Source organism: Rhinolophus sinicus, chromosome 16, assembly GCF_057876585.1.
Source record: "Rhinolophus sinicus isolate RSI-liver-muscle chromosome 16, RSI-T2T, whole genome shotgun sequence".
Lineage (NCBI taxonomy): Eukaryota > Metazoa > Chordata > Mammalia > Chiroptera > Rhinolophidae > Rhinolophus > Rhinolophus sinicus.
This window is the reverse complement of record NC_142516.1, coordinates 64,910,500-64,932,198: the sequence shown is the minus strand read 5'-3', so window position 1 is coordinate 64,932,198 and position 21,699 is coordinate 64,910,500. Positions and strand designations below refer to the sequence as shown.

The 21,699-nt window shown below is 36.9% G+C and overlaps 1 protein-coding gene across 2 annotated transcripts in view; it reads right to left on the bottom strand.

Moving 5' to 3' along the window:
* Window positions 1-21,699, bottom strand: part of FOCAD (focadhesin) — a 274,355-nt gene that overhangs the window by 172,664 nt on the left and 79,992 nt on the right. For both annotated transcript variants that reach the window (XR_012495704.2, XM_019750360.3), the window contains 4 exons: window positions 20,134-20,340; window positions 16,563-16,650; window positions 13,658-13,860; window positions 3,717-3,974 (listed from right to left, as the gene is read on the bottom strand). Coding sequence is in view for 1 of the 2 variants with exons in the window: in XM_019750360.3 (XP_019605919.3) it covers window positions 3,717-3,974; window positions 13,658-13,860; window positions 16,563-16,650; window positions 20,134-20,340 (756 nt within the window). In the remaining variant the exon portion in view is untranslated. The remainder of the gene's footprint in view (window positions 1-3,716; window positions 3,975-13,657; window positions 13,861-16,562; window positions 16,651-20,133; window positions 20,341-21,699) is intronic.

Genomic DNA, 21,699 nt, shown 5'->3' with positions numbered 1-21,699 from the left:
TCAGTTTACTTAAATAAACCAGGTGAGGCAATACGTACTTCACCTTGAGTGAGTGGCCCGGCTGTTTGTGTATTTTACCACATATGTACCTTGGTGAAAAATGTTGAAAAATGTTTGGACACCCCTGCGTCTAAGACATTACCTCCAAGAATATAAAAGGCACTTCACTTGTACTGAGCACTGCCTGACCTGAGATTGGATCTTCCGCAAATTAAGTCTCATGTCCGGGTAAGAAAACTATAGGGATTATTCGTAACTGCTGACAGTATCTCTAGATATAGAAAACAATAGCTTCTCACTATTTTTTCAAGTGTTGATTTATTGCTGTAACACTAGGTAATGATCTAGTTATTTTACCATCATCATCTGTATCCAGTTAACTCTAAAATGGTCTTCACAAGGCCAACTTCCCTTCAGATTACTTAGCTTCATAATCCTTATATGTATTAGGTTGGTGCAAAAGTAGTTGTGGTTTAAAAGGTTAAAAATAACTGCAAAAACCGAAATTACTTTTGCACCAACCTAATATTAAACCTAATACGAATGCATGCCACTGGGGAACCAAGTGAGAGACTCAAGATAAAAACTCACTGCAGAAGGGGGATTCATCAAACTGCTTGACAAAAGAATCATATTTTTTTTAAAAGCACATTGTCTTACCATTATTAACCCTAATATAACATTACTAGTTGATATTGATAATTTATATTACTATTAATTAGTATTACTAAAAATAATTTCTATTAATACTTTACAATAACAATAATACCAAAACATACTTTATATGTGGCGCATCCCTTTCAATATTTGTCACACAAAACACAATATGTAGATAAGTATACTGTAGGCCAGCAAATTCTACTAGAGGTTAAGTGACCACCAAAACAGAGATGGCAGATAGCCTCTTCCTACTTTTACCTATCTATTTACTTAGCTTCTGCTTATTAGTAGTCTAAGACTTTTTGTTACTATCAAATCCCCCAGGTTTGAGCCAGTGATTGCTTATATACAATACAGCTTCTTTCTAGTAAGTGAGAAAGGACAAACAGGCATGAAATACGAACACGTTTCATGTAGTCTTGTCAACCTAATGAAAGAAATAGAAAACACTCCAATAATAAATTACAACCCTAACTCATTTTAATAGAATCTATTCCAAGCATCTACTCACAATTAGAGAGCTTGCTTTTTCAAAATATTCACTCCTCTCTTTTTGGCTGCTTTACCTTGTAACTAAAGGCCAGTGAAATGGTATACTACCGTGTTTCCCTGAAAATAAGACCTAGCCAGACCATCAGCTCTAATGCACCTTTTAGAGCAAAAATTAATATAAGACCCGGTCTTATTTTACTATAATAGAAGACCAGGTCATAATATAACATAATATAATACAATATAACATAATATAATGTAATGCTTATATTAATTTTTATATTAGTTTTTGCTCCAAAAGATGCATTAAAGCTGATTATAGACTAGGTCTTATTTTCAGGGAAACAGGGTACAGTCTTCATAAAGAAGAGTAAGGGAAAAAACACTACCTCCTACGTCCAGGACACTTGTTTTGTCCTTTTCAAAACACTTAACTCCACTTCCAAATTCTTATTAATGATATTGCCTGTGTTTCTGTATGAATTTGGGTAATTTATTTAAACATTCACCTTAACAAGCACAATTACAGTGGGTATTTTTTCTCATTTCTTTCAAAACTATCCAAGAAGTAATCAACATGCCTTCAATTTATACCACCACTTCTTAATAAACATTTACTGAATAAATAGATGAACCTGGATGGTCACACTAGTGCGTCCCAACCTTTTCCATTTTATGGCACGCATGAAAGATAATGTTTATAAGGCTATTTGGAGTAAATAAGTGATACACTAAGTGGCTAGATGCTACCAGCAAAAGGCATCTGGCACCCTGAGCTTAGCGACGACCTGGCTATCTGACAGCTGAGAGGTGGGGGGAATAGTAACTTAGCATACCTGAAACTCATTATAGCATTTCAGGGTCCCCAAAACGCTAATTGCGAAGTTCTTCTCCACATGTTTTCCTATTTCGAATACTCCCATTTTTATTACCAGGAAACTCTTTTTCCTCTGGGGACTCATCCCTCCCTCATTCCATGTGATCCTGGCGGCATAGATCATTTCAGGACCCTGACACTTCGCCCACCTCATTCTACCCAGGATCAACAATTAAAGAGCCCCCTTCTCCTACCCTCAAGGCACATGACCCACACAAAGCCAATCCAAATATCTCTACAACTCTCTTCCTTTTGGATTGTGAAGATAAGGTTATAAGGCTTTGGGCTTCAGGCCAATTCATAGAGGAAAAGAACAAACTGTGCAATCAATACACTGTCTAGGCTATGGTGGTTCTAAATTCTGGACCTAATAAAAACAGTGTAAGACACATGGGTTCCTGCTACTTATAACTGAAGGTATCACCCTAGAATTTCAAAGACCCAGTGCATTTCCTGAGTCTCAATACACATATGGATTGACGTAATACACATTTTACATCAGTGACATACACAGATCAGCTAACCTACTGTGTGATTTCTTTAGCTAATCCCCAGACATTATCTGTGCATTAACTATTCTAAAGAGATTATCCTACAAAGTGTCAACACTGAAAGAAAACGTTTGGTAGAAGCAAGATCATCACAGAATGTGAAGGGAGAAACAAAGTAGGAGGCCATGAGGACATCACAGATCCACCTGCAGAATCAGAGCAGAAGAGGCCTGGTCAGAAGGACAACTATCTGTGAGATAGTGGCAGCTGTTTCCTTGACAAAAAGGAATGAGCATGACTAGTTGGGGACAGAAAACGAATTCCAAACACATTAACTTCATATCTTAAATAAACATTTGTCCAACTCTACCACCAAATTTATTTCCTATATGAACACATAATTTTCCATAAAGAGATGGACTTTTTCCCTCACCAAGTTTGAAAAGAAAGACAAGCACAGATACTAAACAGAAGATAGTAAAAATACCTTATCTGCTTGATTAGAAAACCCTTCTCTTCACAGGAAATGCATTCTAGAGATTCTACCCAATGGGAAAAAAATTACAGAGCACTATGATAAACATATGGTTAGTTTAAAAGGGGGGGTAAAAAGTCTTATTAATGCCTGATTACTTTCTATCACACTCCAAGTTCTGTCCAGATAGCAAAAATGATTGTTTATCCTCCCATCCCAGCATGTTGATCAATACCATATATGGCAAGGACCCAATATTTTTTAGTTTATTAAATGACTGATTAAAGATGGGATCAAATTGCAACAAGTCAAGAAGAGATTAATGCCTACTGTATAGGCAACTTTAAACTGAATTAATTATTTTGCATCCACCTTAAAAGATCAATATTAGAATTAAGGGATATCCATCTTGGAATAGACTCCAAGAATTAACAAAAGTATAACAAAATAGCAAATCCACCCATAAACAAAAATACCAGAATAGCATCATGTGCAGATTTCCTTGCAAAGTGTGCTCTCATTAAAGAAATGTTTGCATCATTAAGTATAGATCAACTCAGAGTAAGGAGAAAAAAAAAATTGGGAAAGATAAAGGACAGAAAAAAAAAATCAACCCATAATTTAAAACTTTGATAAAAATCATCCACAAAGTAAGAATAATCCATAATTCCAATAGTTAAGCTTTACTCCCATTACTGTTCCATTATTTTTTTTGCTTTACCTGAGAGGAATCTGCTTGGGCTAATTTGGTAGAGACTTTTAGTATTTGGTGAAGATTTTGTCCTTTATCTTCAACAAGGAGGTGAGCCAGCAGGAGAAAAACATGCACAGGGATGGCTGTAGTAACGGGTAGCAACGACTCGACTGAAGCCAACCAGTCACTCACTGCAGACTCTTCTTTCATTACTTCAAGGATCCTCCAGGCTGCAAATATTGAACCATACATGCTGGTTATGGGGAAGATAAGCTTGCAGGATGGCTGAAAAAGAAACACAAAAAAGACTGGAATATGAGATAAATACATTTGTGAGAAATATATTGCTGACATTCATTTACATTTTATATCTCATTGTATGTAATCAATCTTTGCAACAAAATTAATACAAAATTTTCAATTCCAGTCCCAAACCTCTCTGCACATATTTGAGCTAATAGGATTACACAAAGAGAAAACAGTTGTTATATGGAACTCGAGAACAGTTTATCACTAGTTTTCCTCATATCTATCATTCGCTCTCAAGGCAGAAAAAAAAAAAAGGATCAATAAAGAAGATCCAGAGGCAACAGAGTTTGGAAAAAACCATTATCACTAAGAAAGTATTCGCCAGTGAGAAGAAAGGTAGAAAAACAACAACACTGTATCTGCCCAGCTCCAGGCCCGGGTAAGAGGCAGCCCTGGACAGATGGCAGACTTGGGCTGAGGACAATTCATTTTTATAATAGACAGTATGTTGACAGGAACAGAGTTGGTTCAGCTGGAGCCTGGGAATTCATTAATAATTGTAAATAACTACTGCAATAAGAAATAGCCTGACAGCTCTAAACTAAAATGATACCCAAAGAAGATGCTGTGTTTAAGTCAATCTGAGAAACGGCTCCTCACAGAAATAAAGTAGTGCAGTCAGGCAGAGAGAATGGATAGAACTCTGCCAAGGTGAGCTGTGTGCCCAAATGGCTCAGGAGAAGCCACAGAGATTAAAGAAGCATTAGCTATTGCCTGTGAATAAAGTAATTTAATTAATTTAGAATATAATGATACAAATTAGAAATCTCTAGATTATAACTGTCCTATTATTGAAGGCTGACATATGGATAAAGATAACAACTGAAAGGATGGAAAGTAAAAGTTAGATTTTATAAACTTTTTTAATAGCTCTATTGAGATATAATTCACATATCATAAAATCCATCCTTTTAAAGTTTACAAGTCAATGGATTTTTTAGTAATTCACAGAGTTGTATAACCGTGATTACTATCTAATAATAACTACTAATCTATTTTCTGTTTCTATTTTGGCTATTTCATATAATAGGAATCATACAACATAGTCTTTTTTGACTGGCTTCTTTCATTTAGCATGTTTTCAAGGTTCATCCATGTTGTAGCTTGTATCAATACTTCATTTCACTGTGAAATAACATTCCATTGTGTGGATATACCATATATTATTTATCCATTCATCAATTAATGGACATTGGGGTTGTTCCCACTTTTTGGCTATTATGGATAATGCCGCTATGAATATTCCTATAAAAGACTTGTGAGGACATAGGTGTTCATATTTTGAGTATGTGCTTAAGAGTGGAGATAATATTTATTCTAAAGTAAATGCCACTGTAAAAACAAATGAAAAAGCTCTACCTTTACTGATATGAAAAGATCTCCCACATGAAAATACAGGATACAGATAGCGTACCTGGAATGCCATCAACTATTTTTTTTTAAAGGGTGGGTGCAGGGAGAGACTATATATTAGTATCTAGACAAATACAGAATAAATTAATATACAATCATTTTTATTTTCTTTTTGAGAAGGTGGGAACTGGACAACCAGAATCAACAGTAAGAAGGAGACTACTCATTGTATGCCATTTTATAATTTTTGATACATTTCTATGTATAATTAAAATTATAAATTTTTAAAATTAAATATCTAAATTCTCTCTCTCTCTCTCTCTCTCTCTCTCTCTCTCTCTCACACACACACACACACACACACACACACACACAATACTTTTTTCCCCATGATGAAATTCATTAAAGATTAGAGTCAAGTTCTCTAGACTAATGGCAAATAGCATTAGACTTCAGATTTAAAAGGCCAGCACTTCAGCATAGCCATGCCGACTATTGGCTGTTATGCAACCTCCTTGAGCCTTATTTTACTTGTTTGTAAAATTCCTACCCAGATTATTGAGGTATATAATAAGACAGTATCAATAAAGCCACTAGCACAGTACCCAAAGTTGCAAACTACAGGGAAATATTATCACTGTCATCCTTCGGAGAAAAAAATAAATCTGGTGGATCTGAGTATAAAATAAAATAATTGGAAATCACCATGAAATATAAATTAAGTCAAAAGCGCAACATTACAAAACCATGTAAGAGGAAACATACTAAAACAGAAAAGCAATCTTACATTACTTGAAGTATTATGTCCAAGTTTAGGCTGTAGTTTTTGTTTGTTTGTTTGACTAGGGTTAGAGTAGCAGAAGAAAGGCACAGTGTTGACTGAGACATCACAGAACGGTCTTTCTGACCCAATGGGTGGCAAACATAGTCCACTGGAACAGTCCGAGGGCAAGGATACAACCAAGGGTTTTCCCTCAGTACCAGCTACCAAATCCTGGTCTCAAAGCCTGTGGGAGAACATGTGAAAGTGCTGGTAGGCTCTGTGTTTTAGAGGAGAAAGTAGGTGTTTAGCAATAAAAGTTTATGTTAGGTGAATTATATCTCAATAAAAAATAAAAGAGAGAGAAAGTTCCCGTTAAGATGGTGAGTAGGTATATGCTATGCTCACCTCCTCTCACAACCACATCAAAATTACCATTAAACTACAGAACAACTATCATTGAGGATTGCCTGAAGTCGAGCTGAACTGATACCCTACAACTAAGAACATAAAGAAGATGCCACTGTGAGACTGGTTAAAGGAACAGTGATGAAGAATGGACTGGTCCCGCACCCGTGTGTGACCATTAAAAATCAAGAGGGATATCACAGCTACAGAGCTTCCCCCCACCCCTGAGGAATGAGGGGTCCCAGCACTAACTACACCAGGCTCCCCAGCCCAGGATTTCAGTGCCAGGGAGAGAAGTCTCCACTACTCCTGGTTGTGTAAACCAACACAGAGTGTGGCTGACTGAGACGGAGGGCGGCTGCAGTCCTAGGCGATCCTCTTAAAAGGCCCGCACATGGACTTACTTGCTGACAGACTTACTGTGAGTTCCAGTGCTGAGGTAGCAGCTCTGGGAGGAACTGAATTGTCTGGCTTCAGAGCAAGGGCTAGAGGGACAGCTTTCTCCCCCACAGAGGAGCCAGTGGAGGCCACTGTTTCCTTGTTGATCCCTCTCTTGGAAGGCCATATCTGAGTCTCCATTAACCTGGCTAACATTGATCGGTTTCCCTGCCCTGGTGATTCCCTGAGACCCCGCCCACCCAACTTTTGGACACACCCAAGCCCCTTCCAGTGGCTTTTCCATACAAACCACCTGCCTTGGCTGATGCTGTGGACTTCCCTAAAATCTGTCAAAGGTTCACAAAACCCAAACAAGCAGCATCTGGCTTCAGCATGACCCATACCACTGACTGAGCAGCCCTAAGCATGGCACTAGTAACAGCTGGCCTTGATTTGAGGCTTGGCCTCTTAAGGCACCTCTACGTACAACGCAGGCAGTGGCCATCTACAGACTGCTTTATGGCTCATGCCAGGTGGCCCCAGGCAGGGCACAGGTTGTGGTTGAATTTTGCCTGTATTGGGTACCCTCCCAGAAGGTCCTGGGATGAGCAGACCCAGTGGCCAGCTTCAGAGTGAGCCAGAGCATCATCTAGCCACCTCCAAGGACAATAAACCTAAAGGGTAGACTGGGCAGGCACCAGAGCCCTGCTATAGCAAACCCAGCCTTGCAGGGTCAGCCTCCTCCATTCTAGTCACCACCAGTCCTCACAATCAATCAGCCTGACGGTCAATTCCTCCCATTAACAAATAAACAGAAATCAAGGCTCAACTACAACAGGAGAATACAAACAACCCATAGAAGGGACACACCTGGAGCACCCAGCTCTGGTGACCAGGGAGACTGCACCACTGGGCCCCACAGAACACCTACTACATAAGACCACTCTACTAAGACCGGGAGACATAGCAGCTCTACCTAATACATAGAAAAAAACACAGGGAGGCAGCCAAAATGGGGAGACAAAGAGACATATCCCAAATGAAAGAACAGATCAAAGAGCCAGAAAAAGAGCAAAACAAAATTGAGCCAAGCAATCTATCAGATGCAGAGTACAAAACACTGGTTATAAGGATGCTCAATGATCTCAGGGGGAACTTCAACAAATGAGATAGGAAACATAAAAGTGCAGATAGAAAACATAAAAAAAGAACCAGTCAGAAATGAAAAAATACAATAATTGAAATAAAGAATACATTAGAGGGAATCAACAGTAGATTAAATGAAACAGAAGACTGAATCAGCAATTTAGAAGATATGGTAGCAGAAAACACTCAATCAGAACAGCAAACAGAAAAAAGAATCCCCAAAAATGAGAATAGGTTAAGGGGCCTCTGGAACAACATGAAGCATACCAACATTCACATCAGAGGGGTACCAGAAGGAGAGAAGAGAGAGAAAAGGTTGAAAATCTATTTGAATAAGTAGTGACAGAAAACTTCCCTAACCTGGCAAAGGAAATGAATATTTAAGCCCAGGAAGTGCAGAGAGTACCAAACAAGATGAACCCAAAAAGGCCCACATCAAGACATATCATAATTAAAACGCCAAAGATTAAAGACAAAGAAAGAATCTTAAAAGCAGCCAAGAAAAAAATCAGTTAGTTACCTACAAAGGAGCTCCCATAAGAATGTCAGCTGATTGCTCAACAGAGACTTTGCAGGCCAGAAGGGATTGGCACGAAATATTCAAAGTGATGAAAAGCAACCAAAATTACTCTACCCAGCAAAGCTATCGTTTAAACTTGAAAGACAGATAAAGTTTCCCAGACAAAAAAAATCTAAAGACGTTCATCACCACCAAACCAGAATTGCAAGGAATCTTAAAAGGACTGCTTTAAGATTTAAAAAAAAAAAAAAAAAATCAAACTTATGAATAATAAAATGGGGATAGATACATATCTATCAATAATTTAAATGTAAATGGATTAAACGCTCCAATAAAAAGATATGGTGGCTGAGTGGATAAGAAAACAAGACCCTTATGTATGCTGCCTATAAGCGACTCACTTCAGATTGAAAGACACACACAGACAGAAAGTAAAGGGATAGGAAAAAACATTTCATGAAAATAAAAAAATAAAAAAATGCTGGGGTAACAATACTTATGCCAGAGAAAACAGAGTTTAAAACAAAGGTTATAACAAGAGACAAAGAAGGACCCAGTAATCCCACTGCTGGATATTTATCCAAAGAAACCCAAAACACTACTTCGAGGGAACATGTACATCCATATTTTCTATACAGCATTGTTTACAATGGCCCAGATATCGAGGCCGCCTGGGTGCCTGTTGATGAAAGACTGGATAAAAAACAAGGTGGTACTTATATACAATGGAATATTACCCAGCCATAAAAAAGGAATGAAATCTTTCCATCTGCGACAACATGAATGGACCTACGGGGTATGTGTTGAATGTAGTAAGTCGGACAGAGAAAGACAAATGCCATGTGATTTCACTTAATGAGTATAAGTGGAATCTAAAGAAGAAAATAAACAAATTAAACAGAAACAAACTCATAGATACAGAGAACATTCTGATGGTTGCCAGATGGGAGGGAGATTAGGGATGGGTGGAAAAGGGGAAGTCATTAAGAAGTACAAATTTGTTGTCACAAAGTAGTCATGGGGGTGTAAAGTATAACATAAGGAATATAGTCAATAACTGTGTATTATCAGATGGGTACTAAATTTATCGGGGTAATAGATGGGAGGACGGTTGAGGAGTAGGGTGAAAAAGAAGTGAAGGGATTAAGAAATACAAACTAGTAGTTAAAAAATAGTCATGGGGATGTAAACAATAGGGAATATATTATGGTAATAACTACATATATAGTGCCATTAGGGTACCAGGCTAGTCAGGGGGATTATTTCTCAAATTATATAAATATCTAACCACTATGCTGTACACCTGAAATTAATATAAAATAATAATGTCAACTATAATTGAAAAACTGAAAAAGAGGAGAAAGGTAAAGGGGAATAAGAGGCCCAAATTTCCAATTATAAAACAAGTAAGTCATGGGTATGTAATGTCCAGCATAGGGAATATAGTCAATAATATTGTGATAGCGAGGTACAGTGTCAGATGGTTGCTGGACTTATCGCAGTGATCACTTCTTTAGGTATATAAATTTTGAATAACTATGGTGTACATCTAATATAACATTGGTGTTATATCTAATATAACATGGTGAATAACTAATATAACATTGTATGTTAGCCATATTTTTAAATAAATCTTAAGTTTTTTAAAAATGAGAAAAAAATAGAAAAAATAACATGTGAGTGAATATTAAATGGTTGCAAGACATCTTTTACAGATATAAAAGAGTTGAGAATCTTCATTTTAAAAAGTTTTTAATAAAAATATTCAGGTATGTTATGTATCAATAATCAGACAGACATCTGATACTAGTACTTCTTTGTCTAAAGAGGGCTGAAAGAGAAATTGTGAATACAGGTGAACAATATAAATTTTCACTAACTTTAAAGAATAATACTCATTTATCATAATTAACACAGGCTTAACAAAAGTGGAACCAAGATTTGATCAGGAGAGGGGGTATGTAAACTCAAACCTGAAGACCCTCAAAGAGGGCAGATTTTTACTAGAACGGGTTTTAATCACTCACCAGACGAGAAACAGAACACTGGACAAGAGAAAGTCTCAATGTCTTCCTGCTCACTACCTGTGTGAAGAATCTAGTTAAGAGTTGTGAGACTTGGGAGTGGTTGATTATTACCAGTAGACAACCAATACCCCTCTCAGTATCCATGTTATTCAGAAAATAATGATAGAAACACAAGATCTAAGATTTACTAATTCCTTTTAACTTTCAACCAAAAGCTTTTAAGAAACCAGCTTACTTCAATTTACTATTGATTTACTATTTCCCTGTAAATCTGAAACTCTTGTTATTACTAGTTAATAATTCTTTTTATTAAGTTTTTCTCTGTTCAAATTACTACTGTGGTTTCTCTCTCCTGCCTAGATCCTGATTCATACACTGGTGCTTTGTTCCCACCCACCCCCAGCCCCCCACCTCCCACATGCTCTGGGGTCAGGGGCAGCAAAATTTTAAGTACTTTAGAATTTACAACGAGTGTTTCATTTTTTTTTTTTTTTTTTTTTTTACCTGGGTGAACACAAATATGTGGTTTTTAATATCACATTTAATAGCCTAATAGAAAGGGATCCTGTTTTTCCACACAACACTAAAAAAATATTAAAAGCTTATTAGATTATGTTAATCTTTTATTTTAAAGAGATGAAAGCTTATTAGATTATGTTAATCTTCCATTTTAAAAAGATGAATGGCTGGTTTGGTAGCTTACATTTTTTAATTCTTAAAAATTGAAAGAAGCTAAAATGTGTTTTATTTCATGGTTATCAACACTTCAGAAACATGACAGGTAATACAGAATTGCATGTTACAGGTATCCACCCTTGTTTCCATTCACCAGAAGAAATGTGCTTCTGAAGAATTGCTTTAGTTGTAAATCAAAAGTCAGAGTCACCAATCTAAAATGAAATAATAAAAATAAAAATCACAAAAATCTATGGTTATTATAGGGAGACCTATATTATAAAGGTCTCCCTGTAACAAATCAAGATGATAAAATGATCTCAGAAGCACACATTCCTCCTTGAACAGAAATGTACTGAATGTCTCCCATGTGGTAAACAATCGGTCAGGTACTGAGGATGCAAAGATAAACTAGAATGTTATCTATTGCTTTCAGGATGTGGAAAACAGGAAAGTGTTCAGTTTAACAACTGGCTAAAATATTTTTAATTATCTCATCTATGATCAGCTGAAAAAGACAAAGGAGAAACAGGGTGGCAAAAATTCAAAAAGTTCAACAATTGTTGCCATTTAAATATGAACATGCTTAGAAAATAAAGGCAAAGCATAAAAAGGGCCAGGACTCTTTTCCTAAGTGAGCTTATTTGGAGGTAACCCCCTAAATTAAGACACAACACTACTGATTAAAGTGTTTTGGGCACACAGAAGAGAGAGAGTAATGAATGCTGACTCAGGGAGGCTGAGAACTTGTGGCTTGGTTTTGAAGAATGAACAGGTCTAGCAGAGGGGACAAAAAGGTATTATGTGCAAAAGCAGATTCAGAAAAAGACTTGGCAAGTTTGGGGCATGTTAAATTTATAGGTATGTTTGGTGGAGTCCCAGACAGGTGCAGAAGAAAAGCCAACAGTAAACTATGGTTTAAATTTTTAAAAAGGGTGATCATATATCTACTCAAAGCCTCAAAAGCAACACACTGTCATCAGGAGAATGTTTACAGCCTCAATAGGGGCTCTTCCCCAGCTGCGGAAGAGAAAGCCCAGCTAGTAGTGTGGATGAATAAGATTCACACACCTGAGCAAATAGTAAGCTGAGTACTTACACATTAAAATGAGGGCGGTTCTCAGTAAATATCACTCATGATTTTAAGGAACAGAACTCCTAGACACAGTATAATAATACATCCTGTCTTGCCCCCAGCCCCACTCAGAATCCAATCATTGTTCTACATAGGCAAGTCAAGAGAGAAGGTAAAGGGCCACTAGAAAATTTTGGCTATATTTTGTACACCTATTAGGGCGGATGCAAGAACTTCCTTCTTTTAATGCAAATCAATTATCTGTTTCAAGTTTCAAGTTTCAGTCAAACAACCAGGATTTAGGAAGCTGCAGGATACATTCAATTTGCCTATAGACTAGTTGTTCCGGCTGCATGCTCAAGCAAGGAATAACAATGTGGGATTTCTGCTGCTAGAACATTTAACAATACATGAGTAGAGGTATCTCTGCTTTTGCAGATGAAACAACTATGGTGCTACCTTGCATTTACATGTATGTAATGCCTCTCCCCATGGAGACTTAAGATGCTTCACCAGTTTTATCTTATTTAATCCTCATTCAATTCCCATATAACTAGTGGTTGGGAAGTAATACATTTTACCAAAGGCAAAACAAATGCCAACAGAGAAAAAGTCTGACAAGTGTAGGCCTAGAACCTAGCCATTAACCAGACATTGACAATATTCTTTACACTGTGGTAACAGGAACAGTGAGACTGACAGCGCAGAAGTATGCCTAGCAGGCAGAAGGAGGAATGGGGTGTGACAGGCCTGCTGTCTTCCAATTGGAGGCAGCAGAGCAGTGTCACCACAGGAGACACCCACAGACATTATGCCAGGGAATATGGCCTAAGGTGCCATATTCAAAACCCAAGTCTTAGTTCTTACAGATCCCAGATCTTTTGGACATTCAAGCAGATTTCCCACCTGGGACTGACCCTGATCTAGCAATACGCTGTACTCATTAAACAGTATGATGAGAACAAAGGATGCTGTGCTCAAATATGGAGGAGAAGCACTAGGTTAAAGAGAGTTAGTTCCTTTTATGCAGGATTCCTCAGAACCTTTACCTACTAAGGTACACTGGAAACTCAAAGAGAAAAATGACTATACAGCATTTCCAAAACATTTCACAACAGGACCAACCTCCTCCTCTCGCAGCCCAGAAGAATATACTAACCTCTACACCACTGCCTGACAGAACGGCCAAGTTCACAGTGACACAGTTTAACCCCATCAGATACTTACTTCATCAGGAGGTGAAGTGATCTGCAGAGACATAAATCCCACATTACCACTTCACTTTTATTTAAGAGAAATGAGGATGAACTTCATTACCTTTTGCTGGTTGTCTCTGTAGCACTCCTGCTGTACCATTCCCAAAAGTTTCAGAACCAACAGCTGCCTCGATGAGCCGTCTTCATCCATGGATATGCAGTCTTCCAAGGCAACAGAAGACAGGATCTGCAGGGCTGGCGTCACTAGCAGCAAGGACGACCTTGGCATGTTCTGACCCTCAGCAAGAGACAGCACCTTCAAAGCTATTCATCAAAACAATTCACATCTTCAAAAATTAATCCCACAGTTACACAAAATGCTGTTTTGTTTAAGAGTGACAGGCAAGAAGTTTTCTGATCCGTTTACAGTTGGGTCACACATGTAACTTAGATGATCTTATTTTTTTTAGAAATAAGGGAACATAAAAATTAACTGTTCGCTAAAACAAACTGTAAATATACAACTAAAAAACTGATGATACTCTTAGAAAAAAATATATGTCAAAAATTATAAAGTATAAATCAACCCTTCTTTAGGTCAAAAGAATTTCCTTAAAATGCAATTTAATTTTTGTCCATGTGTTCTGTGAGATCCTCCTACTGCCTTCAATAAACAGACCCAAGGACACTGAGTTCCCATCAGTAGGTAACAAGACTAAGGTACCACACTTCCCTTACACACCCAGCTTAGAACTGTATTCAGAGATGAGTAAGAAAAAAGGTGACGCATGGCTGTTATTCAGCTGTATTTGCTAAGAAGCAGATGAGAAAAGTCTCAAAGTCCATGAACAGCATAACCCGTTTTTATAAATCTTCCTTTTTTAACATGGAAACTCAACTTACATATCAGAAACATACATACAAATGTATGGTAAGTTAGTTACATGCATAGTCTCCCCTAGACTATTAACAGAATGAGTTAAGAAAGACCTAAATATACTTTTTTCAGCTATTGGATGAACCCTGATTTACTGAAATGTTATTCATTGGCTTCTGACCTAAATTATCAAAGTAATCCACAGATGTCCCCATACGCCAAAATAAAACATTCTACAAGCCTTAAATCATTTCAATGAAATTCCAGTATTATTAAATCACCTGAACGTCAAACCTGAACATAGTATGAAGTACAAATCCTTGTTACTCTAACACTACTAATTTATATTCTTTGCCAAAATATTAGTCTTAATCCATAATTGTCTGAGATATGAAAATCCATTATCTTTAACAAAACAGGAAATGCATATAATACAAATATTTATATATTTGATATTATAAATCTTTCAGGCATTTTTATAAATTGCTACTTACAATCAAGGCTAGTGATAATAATTAAGAAGCATAATATTCTATTAATGCTGTGTATTTTTCAAACTTGAAATAATCAATATTGGTTATTCTCTGTCTTTGAATACTCTTTCTCAATATACTAAACAACAGTACTTCCTTACTTTTCAACATATGTTGGCTCAATAGTTTTCAATGCGATTTATTCCACCTAACTAAGGTAACTTCAAATCAGAGACACTGGTTTACAAAACAAAAAGTATGCTATCCAACAAATAATGAAAAGTACTGGAGAGGCTGATCCCATATCATTCTATTATACATGAGTCCCAGCAAAGGAGTGTAGCTTCAGAATTAAAAATGTGCTTTCTCAAAAAAAAAAAAAAAAAAAAAAAAAAAAAGTGGTTTCTCTACAGCATTGGAATTTCTTTTTGCCAAAAAACAAAATCCATTTATATGAAATACCCACAAAAGGCAAATTTATAGAGACAGAAAACACGTCAGCGTTTTTCTGGGGCTGAGGGTGGGAATGAGGATTAACTGTAAATGGGCACAAAAAAATTGGGAGTGGGTGACGGAAACGTTGTGAAACTAGATTGTGGTACTGGTTGCATATCTGTCAATTCACTAAACAGACACTTTATTATACCCTTATAAATGGTGAAATTTATGGTAAGTAAATTATATCTCAATAAAGCTATTAAAAAAGAAAACAACTATGGCTGTCAGAAGTAGCAGCACTAGCCAATTCCACCTATGGGAGGATGCCACGTGCACCAGCTATAAGAAAAGACGGCAAAAGCAGTTCAGAAAAGGACTAGGAGGGAGGGCACAAATGAGCATAAGGCCGATAAGCAAAAGCAGGGCAGAATTCAAAGCCAAACAGCCAAGGGTACCCCTCCACGTGCTAAAGCCATTTCCAAGCCAGACACTGTATGTGCGAGAGCAATTCACCCGCAAACTCATGATGAGTTAAAATGCCCAGAAGAATAAGCTACACAATCGGTATTTGCCTCAAGCACATCGTTACATGAGGGTGGGAATGTGTCAGTGTACCATGGTACTATCCAACATAATTTAGACAGATCCTCCATTACCACATGGATTATAATGGACCAAGTACGGCCAGGCTATATCAATGTAAAAGCTGCATTTAAAGGTGTGACTTGCTCGCTAATCTGCCAAACCTAGCACCCTGATTCTTTACCATATTATACTTGAATAGAACATTTTTGTCACCCTTTCGCCCCATTCTTTACTTTTCTTTAAATCATACTGGACAACTGGAAGAATGTCATCTTTCATTTGTTCTAGCTAGGTTAATACAATAACCCATAACATAAATCTTGTCCAATGTGACAAGAGTTTTGAACAGTAAGGGTATGTAGAGTTTTAAAAATCAAATACAAATGCTATACACTTCTTTTGTTTCAAGGGTTTTATGCTATTGATTCTGAGTGTGTTGTACAGTTAAGTTTATGGTACATGAAATCTTGCTCAACATAACAGCTTGTTGGACAAGAAAAAGAAGGTTCTATTTGATAATGATTAATTAGGAAAATTCCAGAACAGAAACTCAAAATATGCAGGACTTTAGAGCATAATATGACATATAGTTCAAGTGACTCCTGCCAACACTCATATTTACTTGTTACTCTAGTGAGTGTATTTTTACTTACCTAGACTTAAGATTGGCTTCTGCTGACTTGCCGGAGTCTGGAAAAGTAGTAAAGCTATTCCAATTATGACCAGTTCATCAGGAAAATCCTAAAAGAAGAAAACAAAAGAGTTGTTAACAAGCTCTCAGAGCCATGGCTTTATAACATGTATCCAGGAAAAGTATATCCAACTGTGTAAGATTATATACCTATTACAGGCATCCCTCTCTATCTGTGGGCCCCACATCCACAGATTCAACAAACTGCAAATCAAAAACATTTTTAAATAAAATGTTACATTGTTGCTGATATGTTTTAGTTAGATCTATGATGGTTGCATCTGTACTACTACTCATGTACAGACTTTTTTTCTTGTCCTCATTCCCTATTATTCCCTAAACAATACAGTATAACAACTATTTACACAGCATTTACATTGTGTTAGGTATTATAAGTAATCTAGAGATGATTTAAGGTATACGGGAAGATGTGCATGGGTTATATGTAAATACTACGCCATTTTATACAAGGGAGTTGAGCATCTTGGATTCTGGTATTCATGGGGTGAGGCGGGAGTTCTGGAACCAACCCTCCATGACAGATACCAAGGGACCATTGTGTACAAAATTTTTTACAATAAGTCTGCTCTACTAAAGGAAGAATTGGTGAAAGCCTGAGAAGTCATATCTAGCCAAAAGGCAATCGGCTAAAAAATCCAAAATAATTCAGAGGAATAACTCCTTAACACAACAGATTAGCAAAGCTTTGCAAGCCACTGAAAACTACCTGAAATACTTAATTCAAGAATATTTCATTAATGAAAAGTAGCTCAATTGTTTACTTACCAAATACAGACATGATTCACCTACATAACTTGGATAATGAATTACACTAAACAAGTTTTAATATATCATGTTATTATAATAAAAGTAACATTAGTGCCCAGGGAGGCAGAGATGATTTTTAAATTACAGTAATTTATTAAGCATATTTAAATGTAGCAAAGCAATAACCACAGAAACTTAAAATCATTAATTGCACCAAGTATATGAATAAAATGAAAAAGAAAAAAGGTTATGTACATTAAGTTCCAATAAATACAATGCAAGTGACATCAGATGTTATTTGAGGTTTCTAAATACAGGCAACATTAACATATTATGGAACTAAAAAAGAATGGTCTACCATATTTTGCTAAAATTACTTCATCCTGAAATTTTATGGAAGCGCCTGAGGGGCAGAAGTACCTATGAATCATGAGGACAGGCAAGAAAAAAGAAGGATACGTGAGGTAGAGCTATTACGTATCAGGCTCTGAGCCACTCGGAAGTTATAAGCTTGGAGATGCTATCAGCTTTGGCACAAATGAACAAAAAAACAAACATACACACATATATACACATACATATGGGTTAGGCCATTTGAAAAGTGAAATTAATCAAATTGCAAAATCTTCTAAAGTGCTTATTTATGGACTTTTAAAAACCAACCGAAGAGGAAAATTAATTTGTGAATTTATTTGAATGGAATATAGTCTCATTTGTGTCTTTGCAGCTTATATATATTCACTGTTTTTGAAATACTGCTGAGAACCATGAAGCAACCGTTACCTATTCGAGGACAATAAAAAGAAAACCAGCACGGTCATTTAAACGTGAAATTTACTAGCTACCAAGAGATGAGAGACAAAAGTATTACTGCATACCATGCTATCACTGAAACAGCCTTTTTCTCACACGCTGTCACTGAAATGGTCATAAAGTAGCTTTTCAGGCCTCTGAAATGGTCTAGAAGCATTTTAAGTGGATGGCACTTAAAGGTATGAAGGCATAAACAAGACTGACCTGTTCAGACGAGAGGGTGAGGAAAAGAACTAAAGATTCAAGGCACCAAAAATAAGGAAAAGTAATGATACAGGATAATTGTAAATTCCTTACACTTCTGAGAGGTTACAAGATGATTTTTAATGGACACCATAGAATGGTCCCTTCCATAAGATCTTTTAATAAAAGCTTGTGTTGCACATCTTGGGTGCGACTTAAAATACTACAGCTATTTCTGTAGTAACTCTTGCTTCTGGCCTCACACCAGTGAGGGATCCAGAAATACAGGGAAGATAAAGCCCCATAGGCCAAAGCTTAATAAATTGGCAATAGAAGCCCAAGGATAAATGTTTCCCTTTATTCTGGATTCTTCTGGAGGGTTCTGAGACGTTTCATAAGGCTTCTCAGAATATTCTGTAGGGTCGAACAACTGGTTGCTTGAAGCAGTGGCCAGCTTGATAATATTTGCAATGCCTCTCCCATCTTCAGTATTTCCGTTCTGTCCCTCTCCCACCTGCTTTCTGGGATCACACTTGAACATGAACTCCTGTTGCATAAGCCTTTGTTTTGTGGAAACCCAGGCTCTGCTTTTGCCTTTAGGGAAATAGGGTCTACTTTTAGGCAAACCCAGGCTAATTCAGAGCCTGCCCGGAGAAAGGAAGTGAAATATTTTAAAAAGGAGCAAATGCCTTTACACTAGGCCACAGATGTCACAGGAATCTTAATGACAGCAAACCCCTGGAGTCCACACCTTTTGTCCTCAATTCCAAAGAAAGATATCGCTGAGCACGACCTATACGTATGTACCAGGTACTGATGGGCCTAGGGACGCTGCTGCGAACTAGATAGCATGGAAAAGTTTGTTTTCTTTTATAAGTGAAAACAAGGTGTCAGAAAGGCTACACTGGAGGTAAGTATCTGCTGCAGACACAAGAGATGGCAGCCCAGCTCACACTGTCTCCAGGGTCCTGTCTTTGCTGTCTCCCTGTCCCCTGGTCACAGCTGATTGATGCCAGCTGGGCCAATCAGACAATAGGGGTTTGATCAGATTCAGGATTTTTTTGTTTTGTTTTGTTTGTTTCCAAGACTATAGGGAGTGGTGTGTTCTTTCATCAAGAAGCACATAACATACGGGTATATAAAGTACAGCATAGGGAATATAGTCAATAATATTGTAACAACTATGTAAGGTGTCAAATCGGTACTAGATTTATAGGGGTTATCACTTTGTGAGGTATATAAATGTCTAATCACTATGTTGTTTTGTACACCTGAAACTGAAAAAAAATAAAATAAAAAGCACATACTGTGTGTTGCACTTCTTTTTGTGATGTTAGTAGCTGTTGATGCCCAATGCCTAATTCCATTAATTCCTTAGGAGATAGAGAAACATGGCAAAGTGCCCCATGAGGAAGCAATCTGTAGAAAATTCTACGGCTCACTCAAGCCAGGTTTTTCAATACACATACTGCAGGAAGAAAAACAGTGAGGGAGGGATGGGAGCGGACCACCTTTAGTTTAAGAGATACCTAAAAGGTCACACACACACACACACCAAAACTATATTATGATGTGTAGGCATACACATCTAGGTGACAAGACTATTTTTAAGTGTAAAAAAGGTATTACTATAGAAGTTGGCATGGAGGAGATTGTGATTAGGACTGGGCTTGTGGAAAACTTTTGTGGTGACTAGAAAAGTTCAGTTTCTTGATCTGTGTGATGCTTACTAGGGCAACTGAAACATTAAAATTTCTTGCTATCCTTACCTCCTTCAGAAGTTCAACACTGAGCTCTAAAAGGTGAATTAAAGATGAACATTCCCCAGTTATCTTCAAGCTGACTTCACAGACACACAGCAGCTGAAGGGTCAGCTGGGTAAGCTGAATTTTCCAGAAAACAGGATGACGCAAAAGGCTTAAATATACTTCCTCGATAAACAGCATCGCTTCTGTTGTCTGTATCAAATCTTTCATCTGTTTTAAAAAAGCCATTATATGGTATTACAATAATATACAATCCAAAGAATAATTGTAAGCTACACAAGAAGCTTTAACAATAAAATGTCTTTCTCTAAACCTATTAAGCCTTAAGGAGAAGAAGAAATGTACATAACTCAGAGGGTTAAACAATTCAACTGCCTTTTTCCTTTTGCAACTAAACAGAATACAATTTGTTACTGTTTTTATTACTGCTGTCTGGCACCAATTCTTTTCATTTATTTTTCTAACTTCTCTGAGTGCAGAATTCTTAAGACAAATGACATGACAGTGCCAACATGTTGAAGGAAATTAAAGTCGGTTTTGAGTTCTCCAGACGAATCCTCCGTTCTACAATTGGAACGTAGTGAAGGGAGTTAGCATGTTATCCTAATGCATTACTAAATCCTTCATCTGTAAGGTGTTTGCTCAGAAAACCTTCACTGAGAGCATCATTTCCACACTTGGCAGATGTTAACAAAAAACCACATTCTAATGGTAGGGTATCTTCTCAACAGGCTAATGCATTAAATAGGAAGGACATGGGTGCTCTTAAAAAATACCAACTCAATTCAAACCCAGCTGTTCTGATATAAATTCTGGAGTTGGTATAAAGGATATGGTCCTGCTAGCAGACACACTGGCACTTCCCAGAGATTACAAACAATGAACCATCTGCTTCAATCAGAAGCCCTGTGTCTGTTAAATTCATCAAGAGGAAAGCTTGCAGTTGACCAGCTGTACCTTTCACCAGTCGTTACCACCATAGTAACCCAAAATGACTGTAAGTTATACACAGAGACAAAAATTAACCCCTAGCAAAACAAGAGAAAAAAAGATATTAAAAAATCAAGGGGGAGACAGGAAATAGAAGAAAATACAAAGTTATAAAAAATAAATGTGAACGGTTCAGTAGTTAAATTATTTTGTTCTTCTGCAAATATACAGTGAGAAAGGCAAAAGGCCACCAAGAAAAGGGATTTAAAACAAAGTAAAGTGTCTTATTTATTTGACAATATATTACCTTAAATACATTTATTTGTGCATGTTCAAAATTGCCCGTAATAAAAAAAAATATTTTTTGAGAGACAAGGCTCTCTAATCTTTAACATTACCAAAATTCTTAACAAGAACACTTTTTTTCTTTAGCAATTATTCATTTATTTTCATTACTGTGGAGCAATGTGTAATATTCTGTTATCTGAACACACCCAGTTTAATTATTCATTCTAGTGGGGGTTTTATGTGGTTAAAAAAAGCATAACATGAGATCTATCCTCTTAACTATAAGTACAATGTTGTACAGCAGATCGCTAGAACTTTTTTATCTTGCATAACTGAAATTTTACACAAATT